Source organism: Tursiops truncatus, chromosome 4 (genome assembly GCF_011762595.2).
Source record: "Tursiops truncatus isolate mTurTru1 chromosome 4, mTurTru1.mat.Y, whole genome shotgun sequence".
Taxonomy (NCBI): Eukaryota; Metazoa; Chordata; class Mammalia; order Artiodactyla; family Delphinidae; genus Tursiops; species Tursiops truncatus.
Genome location: NC_047037.1, coordinates 71,404,065 through 71,416,404, shown reverse-complemented (window position 1 = coordinate 71,416,404; position 12,340 = coordinate 71,404,065). Strand labels below are relative to the sequence as shown.

The following is a 12,340-nucleotide window of genomic DNA, read 5'->3' as shown; positions in this document are numbered from 1 at the left end:
ACTGAAGATATTTTCTTCTTGTTTTTGAAATTATGTTATACATATGTGTGTATACACACACATATACACATACATATATACATACACACAATATATATGTATATATATATAAATCTATGATTTATATGCCTATGGAGTGCAGGAGGAGGGTTATACATATGCATATCCTGCCAACTTGACTGGAAGTTTTTTTTTTTTTTTTTTTTTTTTTTTTGCATACGTGGGCCTCTCACTGTTGTGGCCTCTCCCGTTGCGGAGCACAGGCTCCGGACACGCAGGCCCAGTGGCCATGGCCCACGGGCCCAGCCGCTCCGCGGCATGTGGGATCCTCCTGGACCGGAGCACGAATCCGCATCCCCCGCATCAGCAGGTGGACCCTCAACCACTGCAGCACCAGGGAAGCCCTGGAAGTTCTTTTTTATGAGTAAAAATAAAATCTGTATCTGCAGCTATACCACTCTTCTTATTCTAAAGGTTATTTGTATCATCTATATTTTTTCATGCTCAGACTTGCTAAAGGTCTATCAGTCTTTATCAAAGAAGTACTTTTAACATCACTGATTTATTACATTCTATGCTATTACATTCTGCTTTTATTTTTTATCAATTCTTTACTCTTTCCTTAGGCCCTTTTTAAAGCTTCTTGAGTTGAATGCGCAATTCATTTATGCTTATTACTTTTTCTATTTTTAGAAACACCCATTAAAGTTAATAAATTTTCCTTGGCATATGGCTTTGGCCAAATCCCCAAACTGCTACATTGGGCTCTATTTTTGTCCATTTGTTCATTTCCTAAATAGCCTGAAATTTTATTCTACAAAACATTTCCAAGTCAGTATACTTATACAGTCCTTTTGGTGTTAATATGTAATATAGTATAAATTTTTGTGCTGTGAGCTTATGGACTTCTGATTTAAGGTATTTGAGATTTTCACCATTAAGCCTTCTCAAAAGGTAGGTACTCCAAGCTCGACCCACCACCAGTCCCTCCCATCAGGAAACCTGCACAAGCTTCTCAGATAGCCTCATCCACCAGAGGACAGACAGCAGAAGCAAGAAGAACTATGATCCTGCAGCCTGTGGAACAGAAACCATATTCACAGAAAGACAGACAGGATGAAAAGGCAGAGGGCTATGTACCAGATGAAGGAACAAGATAAAACCCCAGAAAAACAACTAAATGAAGTGGAGATATGCAACCTTCCAGAAAAAGAATTCATAATAATGACAGTGAAGATGATCCAGGACCTCGGAAAAACAATGGAGGCAAAGATCGAGAAGATGCAAGAAATGTTTAACAAAGACCTAGAAGAATTAAAGAACAAACAGAGATGAACAATACAGTAACTGAAACGAAAACTACACTAGAAGGAATCAGTAGCAGAATAAGTGAGGCAGAAGAATGGATAAGTGAACTGGAAGACAGAATGGTGGAATTCACTGCGGCAGAACAAAGAAAAAAGGATAAAAAGAAATGAAGATAGCCTAAGAGACCTCTGGGACAACATTAAACGCAACAACATTCGCATTACAGGGGTCCCAGAAGGAGAAGAGAGAGAGAAAGGAACCGAGAAAATATTTGAAGAGATTATAGTCGAAAACTTCCCTAACATGGGAAAGGAAATAGCCACCCAAGTCCAGGAAGCACAGCGAGTCCCACACAGGATAAACCCAAGGAGAAACACGCCAAGACACACAGTAATCAAACTGACAAAAATTAAAGACAAAGAAAAATTATTGAAAGCAGCAAGGGAAAAATGACAAATAACATACAAGAGAACTCCCATAAGGTTAACAGCTGATTTCTCAGCAGAAACTCTACAAGCCAGAAGGGAGTGGCATGATATACTTAAAGTGATGAAAGGGAAGAACCTACAACCAAGATTACTCTACCTGGCAAGAACCTCATTCAGATTCAATGGAGAAATCAAAAGCTTAACATACAAGCAAAAGCTAAGAGAATTCAGCACCACCAAACCACCTCTACAACAAATGCTAAAGGAACTTCTCTAAGTCTAACACAAGAGAAGAAAAGGACCTACAAAAACAAACCCAAAACAATTAAGAAAATGGTCACAGGAACATGCATATTGATAACTACCTTAAATGTGAATGGATAAATTGCTCCAACCAAAAGACACAGGCTTGCTGAATGGATACAAAAACAAGACCCATATATATGCTGTGTACAAAAGACCCACTTCAGACCTAGGAACACATACAGACTGAAAGTGAGGGCATGGAAAAAGATATTCCATGCAAATGGAAATCAAAAGAAAGCTGGAGTAGCAATACTCAAATCAGATAAAATAGACTTTAAAATAAAGAGTGTTACAAGAGACAAGGAAGGACACTACATAACGATCAAGTGATCAATCCAAGAAGAAGATATAACAATTATAAATATATATGCATCCAACATAGGAGCACCTCAATACATAAGGCAACTGCTAACAGCTGTAAAAGAGGAAATCAACAGTACACAATAATAGTGGGGGACTTTAACACCTCACTTACACCAATGGACAGATCATCCAAAATCAAAATAAATAAGGAAAGAGAAGCTTTAAATGACACAATAAATCAGATAGATTTAATTGATATTTATAGGACACTGCATCCAAAAACAGCAGATTACACTTTCTTCTCAAGTGCGCACGGAACATTCTCCAGGATAGATCACCTCTTGGGTCACAAATCAAGCCTCAGTAAATTTAAGAAAATTGAAATCATATCAAGCATCTTTTCTGATGACAACGCTATGAGATTAGAAATGAATTACAGGGGAAAAAAATGTAAAAAAACAAAAACACATGGAGGCTAAAAACTACATTACTAAATAACCAAGAGATCACTGAAGAAATCAAAGAGGAAATCAAAAAATACCTAGAGACAATGACAATGAAAACATGACGATCCAAAACCTATGGGATACAGCAAAAGCAGTTCTAAGAGGGAAGTTTATAGCTATACAAGCCTACCTCAAGAAACAAGAAAAATCTCAAATAAATAATCTAACCTTACACCTAAAGGAACTAGAGAAAGAACAAACAAAACCCAAAGTTAGCAGAAGGAAAGAAATCATAAAGATCAGAGCAGAAGTAAATGAAATAGAAACAAAGAAGACAATAGCAAAGATCAATAAAACTAAAAGCTGGTTCTTTGAGAAGATAAACTAAATTGATAAACCATTAGCCAGACTCATCAAGAAAAAGAGGGAGAGGACTCATATCAATAAAATTAGAATTGAAAAAGAAGTTACCACAGACACCACAGAAATACAAAGCATCCTAAGAGACTACTACAAGCAACTCTATGCCAACAAAATGGACAACCTGGAAGAAATGGACAAATTCTTAGAAAGGTATAACCTTCCAAGACTGAACCAGGAAGAAACAGAAAATATGAACAGACCAATCACAAGCACTGAAATTGAAACTGTGATTAAAAACCTTCCAACAAACAAAAGTCCAGGACCGGATGGCTTCACAGGTGAATTCTATCAAACATTTACAGAAGAGCTAACACCCATCCTTCTCAAACTCTTCCAAAAAAATGGAGGAAGGAACACTCCCAAACTCATTCTGTGAGGCCACCATCACCCTGATACCAAACCAGACAAAGATATTACAAAAAAGGAAAATTACAGACCAATATCACTCATGAATATAGATGCAAAAATCCTCAACAAAATACTAGCAAACAGAATCCAATGACACATTAAGAGGATCATAGACCATGATCAGGTGGGATTTATCCCAGGGATGCAAGGATTCCTCAGTATACGTAAATCAATCGATCTGATACACCATATTAACAAATTGAAGAAGAAAAACCATATGATCATCTCAATAGATGCAGAGAAAGCTTTTGACAAAATTCAACACCCATTTATGATGAAAACTCTCCAGAAAGTGGGCATAGAGGGAACATACCTGAACATAATAAAGACCATATATGACAAACCCACAGCAAACATCATTCTCAATGGTGAAAAACTGAAAGCATTTCCTCTAAGATCAGGAACAACACAAGGATGTCCACTCTCACCGCTATTACTCAACATAGTTTTGGAAGTCCTAGCCACAGCAATCAGAGAAGAAAAAGAAATAAAAGGAATACAAATTGGAAAAGAAGTAAAACTGTCACTGTTTGCAGATGACATGATACTATACATAGAGAATCCTAAAGATGCCACCAGAAAACTACTAGAGCTAATCAATGACTTTGGTGAAGTTGCAGGATACAAAATTAATGCACCGAAATCTCTTGCATTCCTATACACTAATGATGAAATACCCAAAAGAGAAATTAAGGAAACACTCCCATTTACCATTGCAACAAAAAGAATAAAATACCTAGGAATAAACCTTCGTAGGGAGACAAAAGACCTGTATGCAGAAAACTATAAGACACTGATGAAAGAAATTAAAGATGACACCAACAGATGGAGAGATATAGCAGGTTCTTGGATTGGAAGAATCAATACTGTGAAAATGACTACACTACCCAAAGCAATCTACAGATTCAATGCAATCCCTATCAAATTACCAATGGCAATTTTAATGGAACTAGAACAAAAAAATCTTAAAATGTGTATGGAGACACAAAAGACCCTGAATAGCCAAAGGAATCTTGAGGGAAAAAAACGTAGCTGCAGGAATCAGACTCCCTGACTTCAGACTATACTACAAAGCTACAGTAATCAAGACAATATGGTACTGGCACAAAAACAGAAACACAGATCAATGGAACATGATAGAAAGTCCAGAGGTAAACCCACGCACCTATGGTCAACTAATCTATGACAGGGCAAGGATATACAATGGAGAAAAGACAGTCTCTTCAATAAGTGGTGCTGGGAAAACTGGACAGCTACATGTAAAAGAATGAAATTAGAACACTCTGTAACACCATTCACAAAAATAAACTCAAAATGGATAAGAGACCTAAAGGTAAGACCAGACACTATAAAAGTCTTAGAGGAAAACATAGGAAGAACACTCTCTGACATAAATCACAGCAAGAATTTTTTGATCCACCTCCTAGAGTAATAGAAATAAAAACAAAAATAAAGAAATGGGACCTAATGAAACTTAAAAGTTTTGCACGGCAAAGGAAACCATAAACAAGATGAAAAGACAACCCTCAGAATGGGAAAAAATATTTGCAAATGAATCAATGGAGAAAGGATTAATCTCCAAAATATATAAACAGCTCATGCAGCTCGATATTAAAAAACAAACAACCCAATCCAAAAATGGGCAGAAGACCTAAATAGACATTTCTCCAAAGAAGACATACAGATGGCCAAGAAGCACATGAAAAGCTGCTCAACATCACTAATTATTAGAGAAATGCAAATCGAAACTACAATGAGGTATCAGCTCACACCAGTTAGAGCGCTTCATCAGAAAATCTACAAGCAACAAATGCTGGAAAAGGTGTGGAGAAAAGGGAACCCTCTTGCACTCTTGGTGGGAATGTAAGCTGATACAGCCACCATGGAGAACAGTATGGAAGTTCCTTAAAAAACTAAAAATAGAATTATCATATGATCCAGCAATCCCACTACTGGGCATATACCCAGAGAAAACCACAATTTAAAAAGACACACGCAGCCCAATGTTCACTGCAGCACTCTTTACAACAGCCAGGTCATGGAAGCAACCTAAATGCCCATCAACAGACGAATGGATAAGGAAGATGTGGCACATATATACAATGGAACATTACTCAGCCATAAAAAGGAATGAAATTGGGTCATTTGTTGAGACGTGGATGGATCTATAGACTGTCATACAGAGTGAAGTAAGTCAGAAAGAGAAAAATAAATATCGTATATTAACGCACATATGTGGAGCCTCGAAAAATGGTACAGATGAACCAGTTTTCAGAGCAGAAACTGAGACACAGATGTAGAGAACAAACGAGTGGACACCAAGGAGGGAAAGCTGCGGGGGGCTGGGGGTGGTGTTGTGATGAATTGGGAGATTGGAATTGACATGTATACACTGATGTGTATACAAACTGATGACTAATAAGAACCTGCTGTATTAAAAAAAAAAAAAAAAAAGGTAGGTACTTAGTAAACATCCTTGACATTTCACTTAATGCCATGTCATGATGTATTGATATCTGGTGAGGATTCCTGGTAGCACAGAGTAATTTAACAAAGGTGAAAAGTGAGAAGGCCATATGAACCCCAGATGACTTTATTCCTATATGCTTAATAACTTGAAACTGTCTGATAATTTCATGTATAGAGACAATTCAATAACATCATTAAACACATTCAAACTGGGCTTCTAAATGCCAAGAACACATTATCAAAAGCACAATTACTCTACAAGTACCACTTTATTAACAGTAAATGTACAAAAATATAATGTTGGTGTAATATTTTCAAAAGCTATATGGTTTCCAGCAAAACTACAAAATGGTTGATTTGCTTGGTTTTCTTTTTATAATAGCTTTACAAAATGTGGCTTCCAACAGGAAAGAAATGCTTGGCTAATGGGTTTATCACTCTCAATTAACAGGATAACGTGAGAGGTAAGCTGTGTATAAAATGAGAGAAGAGAGGTCAATCTTTAGACAACGTAGTATTTTACTGACAAAATATTTTTCCCCCTTAAAAATAGAAAAGAATAGATTTAGAATACTTCTTGAGAACTGTCATTTTAGTACTTCCTAGGTTTTGAATTTAGTCCTATTAACAAAATGGGATTGTGTATCAGGGGTGGGGGGGAAAGCTGGAGAAGAAACTAGAAGTGGATTGGAGCCTGATTGTGAAAGGTCTTGACTGCTTCCCTGATGAATGAGAAATATTCTTGAAAGTTCTGGAGCATCAAGTAGGTTTAATAGATTTTCCAGAAAAAGAATTGTGGCAGTATGTAACAGAAATGGAGAGAAACTGGAGAAAAGTAAATTGATAAAGAAGTTATGGCAATAATTTGGGTAAAAGGAAGAAATTCCAAAGACACTTAAGAATTGGTAAATTTCTAAATATTAAAAAAAATCTTAATATTAATGGGGAAAAAGTCCCATAAAGTCATAACTAAGAACAACTACTGTATAATAAACCTGACCAGGAAAAAAAATCAGATTATATAACATATAGCAAAGATGAGTTGTACGCCACTGATCTAATATGGTTTGGGACAAGAACTATGCTGCTTTAATTAAACAGTGTTTTATTATCTGCAGGGAAATCCCCCCAAATTACTTTTATTTAAAATTTTACTTTGTTATTTTGAGTTTTTAACTTTGCTATATCAACACTGTCCAAAAGAAGTTTCTGTGATGATGGAAGTGTAAAATAATCTGCCTTTTCCAATACAGGAGTTACTTACCCACACATGGTTACTAAGTGCTTGAAATGTGACTACTGAGACAGAGAAACTATATTTTAAATATTATTGAATTTTGATCAATATAAATTAAATACCAACACATGGCCAGTGGCTTACTATTTTGGAAGATGCAGCTCTAGATGAATCATTAAGTCTAACTCCATCCCTCCAAACCACACGTACATATTCTCTTTTTTCTCTCCTCCTTTTAAGTATTAATATCAATTAATACTTAAAACTGAGTATAATACATCATACTTAATGGTAAAAGACTGAAAGCTTTCTCCCAAGGATCAGGAACAAAACAAGAATGTTTGCTCTGCCACTTCTATAAAACATTTTAAGGGAGGTTCTAGCCATGGCAATTAGGCAAGAAAAATAAATAAAAGGCATCTTCATTGGAAAGGAAGAAGTAAAACTATCTCTGTAGATGACATGATCTTATATAGAAAGTCCAAAGGAATCTACATGAAAAAACCATAAATGAGTTCAGTAACATTGCAGGTAGAAGATCAATACCCCCAAATCCATTATATTCCCATGTTAGCAATGAAAAATCCATAAATGAAATTAAGAAAACAATTTCATTTATAATAGCATTAAAAGAATAAAAATACACAGGAATAAATTTAACAAAAGAAGTGGAAGACATGTACACTGAAAATTATAAAACATTGGTAACAAAATGAAAGATGTAAGTGAATGGAAAGACAGTCTGTGTTCATGGACTGAGAGACATAATGTTGATAAAATGACAATAATCCCCAGATACTTGTGTGCCAATGTTTACCACAGCATTATTCACAACAGGCAAAAGGTGGAAACAACCCAAGAGTCCATCAAGAGAAGGATGAATAAACAAAACGTGGTGTGTGTGTGTGTGTGTGTATATAAAATGAAAAATAATTCAGCCATAAAAAGGAATGACATTCTGACACATGCTACAACACAGATGAACCTTGAAAACATTATGCTAAGTGAAAGCAGCCAGATACAAAAGGCCACATATTGTATGATTCTATGTATATGAACAGTCCAGAAAAGACAAAGCCATAGTGACAGAAAATAGATCAGTGGTTGCCAGGGGCTGAGGTAAGGGCAGAATGGGGAGTGATTGCTAACAGGTACAGGGTTTCCTTACAAGGTGATGAAAATGTTCTGGAATTTGAAAGTGGTGGTGACGGCACAACATTGTGAATAGACTAAAACCACTGAATCGTATACCTTAAAAAGGTAGATTTTGTGTTACGTGTCTCAACGTAAAATTTTTTAAGGTGAAAAAGTTGAAAAAGGTGAGATATAACATAAATTCAAGTTGAAACAATGAGTTAATACATTTTAAACATTATGCTAACAAAAGATCAAAAAGTTTATTAACACACCATGCTAGTGACGGTATGGGGTAAAAACAGTAGTAATTTTTGTTGAAGTATAAATTGATATAACTCTGTGAAGTACAATTTGGCAATAATGATCAAATCTAAAAATTGACACACCCTTTGAGCAATCTATCAATATATAAATATACTCTGATTATATAATTGCATATAAACACAAAAATATCTATACAAAAATTATCAGTGGGGCATTGATTTTTATATGGTAAAAGTTTGAAAACAACACATATATGCTTGTACATGCACAGAATGTTTACAGAAGGATATATATATTATATATATATATATAAATTACTTAATTTTAGAAAGCATGGTGACAACAATCAGGAAAAAAAAGTGTTATAAAGCAATAGTTGCAAGTCTTCTTATTTTTATTCATCAATACATAGTTGGTATTAAACGATCAGGACTTAACAAAGGAATAACAAATAAGTTTAAAAACCATTCTGGAATATATTTTAAATTTCAGGATTAAATTAAAAACCTACAAAGAATAGTTATTAAACATTTTACACAGTGTTCTTCAAGTATGATAAAGTACCACACTCTGAAAAATCTTGCTTAAAGAATTGGAATTTATCTCATATCCTTATGTACAGAAAAGGTTTAATAAAGCACGCCCAAGGGTGTTATCACTAGAAGGCTCTTAGCAGGTATTTGAGAAATTGATTTTGGGTGTGTTCCCACCATTCCCTAAATGAAAGGGTTGCTTACTGTGGCTAGACTTTGCAAAGACAATGCATTTTATGCTGAACGCCTGTTTTCCTTCTGGGAGCTTGGAAATTTGGTATGCGCTGGACAAAGGGTGCCTATGTGATCATCACCAATAAATAACTTTGTGCTGTGTCCATAATGGGCTTCCCTGGGCAGAAAAACTGCATACGTGTTGCTACATTTTCACTGCTAGGTGAAAAGAGTGCTCTGTGGACCCCTCTGGGGAGGAAGAAAGTAGAAGGAAATCTAAACATGGACTCTTCTAGGCACACAGCCTTATAATCTGACTGTAGATCCTGACTTATCACATAGCTGTAATAAATCTTAGCCATAAGTACAACATGCTGAGTCTTGTGAATCCTTCTAGCAAATTTCTCACCGTGGGTAGTGAATGGTTTTCAAGACTCCCAACATACCCTGCTTTAGCAGGAAAAGTATTTTTTGAATAATATGTCATACAAACTTAAAATTAATACAACTTTTACTCTAAGTTTGCTGCTTGTATGCTAATCCTGCTTTTAATTTGTTGACATTTCCCCTAAAATGCATGTGTATTTATTTTCTTTGTTGATATCATTTTCTCTGTTAGTTCTTACATATTAACCTTTCAGTTGAAAGGGTTTTAAAATAAAAATAATTAATCACTGATTCTGTCCTTAAGCAAAACATAAGTCAACAAAAAGAACAAGTGAGGGAGAAAGAAATGTGAAGAAGAAAATATTGACAAAAGTACAAACAAAATTCTGCTTAAGTATTCTTTATCCATGTGAAAGGTGACATTGACTGAAAAGAGTATTTTTGGTTTGTATTATTATTTGAAGTTTTCAAAAATTCCCCCAAATTTGATATACCCATATAAACAGAAGATAAAGCCAAATATAATGTTTTAAAGTATAGACTGAAATCAACTATAGTTAAAAAATGGGAGAAAAAGATTTTTACAATCTATTAAATTATGCACCATTTGCTGTTTTTAAAATGTGCGAGCACAACTTCTACTTAAACATCTCTGAAGATATTTTAGTTGGGGTGAAAAATGTTAGATTCTGCTGTTCTGGCTATTTATCTTTAGGAGAAAAAAGGCTTTTTAACAAAAGAAGTTTAGAGAGAAGCACTAATCAATTTAAAGTTATAAAGTTATAACTAATTATTTTAATATGTGAATACCTATAAACCCGGTCACTAAAAATCTAGTCACTCAATTAGACTTCAAAAATGACTCTTTGAATATATGGCATTGTGTAAATGACCATTGGTCAGATAGCGAAAGTTATTCATTTTAATTTAAAAATAAAATTTCTCATTTCAACATTTCTGCTTTGCAAGAGTATAGAAAAAGAACAACCAAAAAAGGATGGTACTGCTTCATTTACTTTAACAATTACAGCTTAGTAACAGAACACTGTAAGTACAATGTATTAGAGAAAATAATGCTGTGAGTTTTGTATATCAAAACCTACAAAAGGGAAAACAGAATTATTTAAATATGGCAATGAATGGAACTTACATAAGTTGATGTTTCCAAGCTATCTGTGTTGACCAGTACTGGAGGAGGATTTGCCTTAGAGAAAGAATTGTAAATGTATTAGGCTTAACAGGAAAATTGACACATTACATAATAATGTTCACAAATGTTAGAAGCATATAAAAGATTTCCTATTTCTTTAAGTATAATTTTATATGAACTTTTCATACGTTAAACTATGTATCCAGTTTCTAGCACCAATGGAAAGATTTAGGTATAGGCAGTTGTTATATTTGCTTTTGAGAAATAAGTTCTTATTTCTGCTAAAACAGACACAATTTTCTTAAGATTTGCAAAGAATCACCAGCCTTCTCAAAAAATCCACAAATATTCTCTAGCGTAACAAACAACTCTTCCCAAATTGGTTAGAAATCATTTGCTTTTCTAGTCTCAAGGATCCCATGAAGATTCCAATCATTTTATCACCCAGAAAAAAAATTCGGTCCCACACTGAACTGTGTTTAAATACTGGAATTAAAAAAAAAAAAGCCATACAAAGAAATCAATCGCAAACTTTTAGAATACTGGAAATACACTCAACGTAAAAGCCCTCAATTGTTATCAACTGCAATTACTGCTTTCCATGTGTTATTCTAGACCACTCACAGAATAACTAGTGGTCAAAAAACCCACAAAAAAACAAAAACAAAAAAGCCAAGTAGAATAATAACATAGGTCTAATTAAGTTTGGAATGAAAAAAGCTTGGCTTTCTGCTTAAGTTGAAAAGTGTTTATTATGTAGGTGCAATAAAATTTAAAGAATAAAATGCAATTAATACCAAATGAAAAACAGACCAGAATATACTAGAAAACTGATGTGATTCCTCTTAAAATTATCTTTCTTCTGCATATTTAAGAGTATAAAATTACCAAGTCAAATGACATCTTCAGAGAATCAAAAAGATGACTATCCTTTAAATAAATTTTAAGAGATGTGTTTAAATATTAACAGTTCTTCTACTCTAATTAAAGAATTACACAAAAAGGTTGTATGAAAGAAACGTAATACACAAAATAACCGTTTTCTTCCAAGTGTATGGGCTTTTCTAAAAGGTGAATGAATATTCAGAGTTCAAATGTTTTACATTATTTTCAGCGAAGTACTAGATCTGGATGATCATACGATAAAATGCTTAAAGACAACACCACTGCATGCTTAAACAATTGTACAGTATGCGTCTCAGCTACATAAAGCAGCAAGTTAAAAATGAGTAGGGACAAGGATTTACTGTACAGCACAGGGAACTATATTCAATATCTTGTAATAACCTATAATGGAAAATAATCTGAAAAAATGTATATAACTGAATCACTTCGCTGTACACCTGAAACAATAAAAAGTACCCTGA

The 12,340-nt window shown here is 34.4% G+C and overlaps 1 protein-coding gene across 14 annotated transcripts in view; it reads right to left on the bottom strand.

Moving 5' to 3' along the window:
- The window catches only part of DLG1 (discs large MAGUK scaffold protein 1), a 285,352-nt gene that overhangs the window by 125,990 nt on the left and 147,022 nt on the right, over positions 1-12,340 (bottom strand). For all 14 annotated transcript variants that reach the window (XM_073804060.1, XM_073804059.1, XM_073804062.1 and 11 more), the window contains one exon: positions 10,974-11,027. In XM_073804060.1, the coding sequence (XP_073660161.1) occupies positions 10,974-11,027 (54 nt within the window). The remainder of the gene's footprint in view (positions 1-10,973; positions 11,028-12,340) is intronic.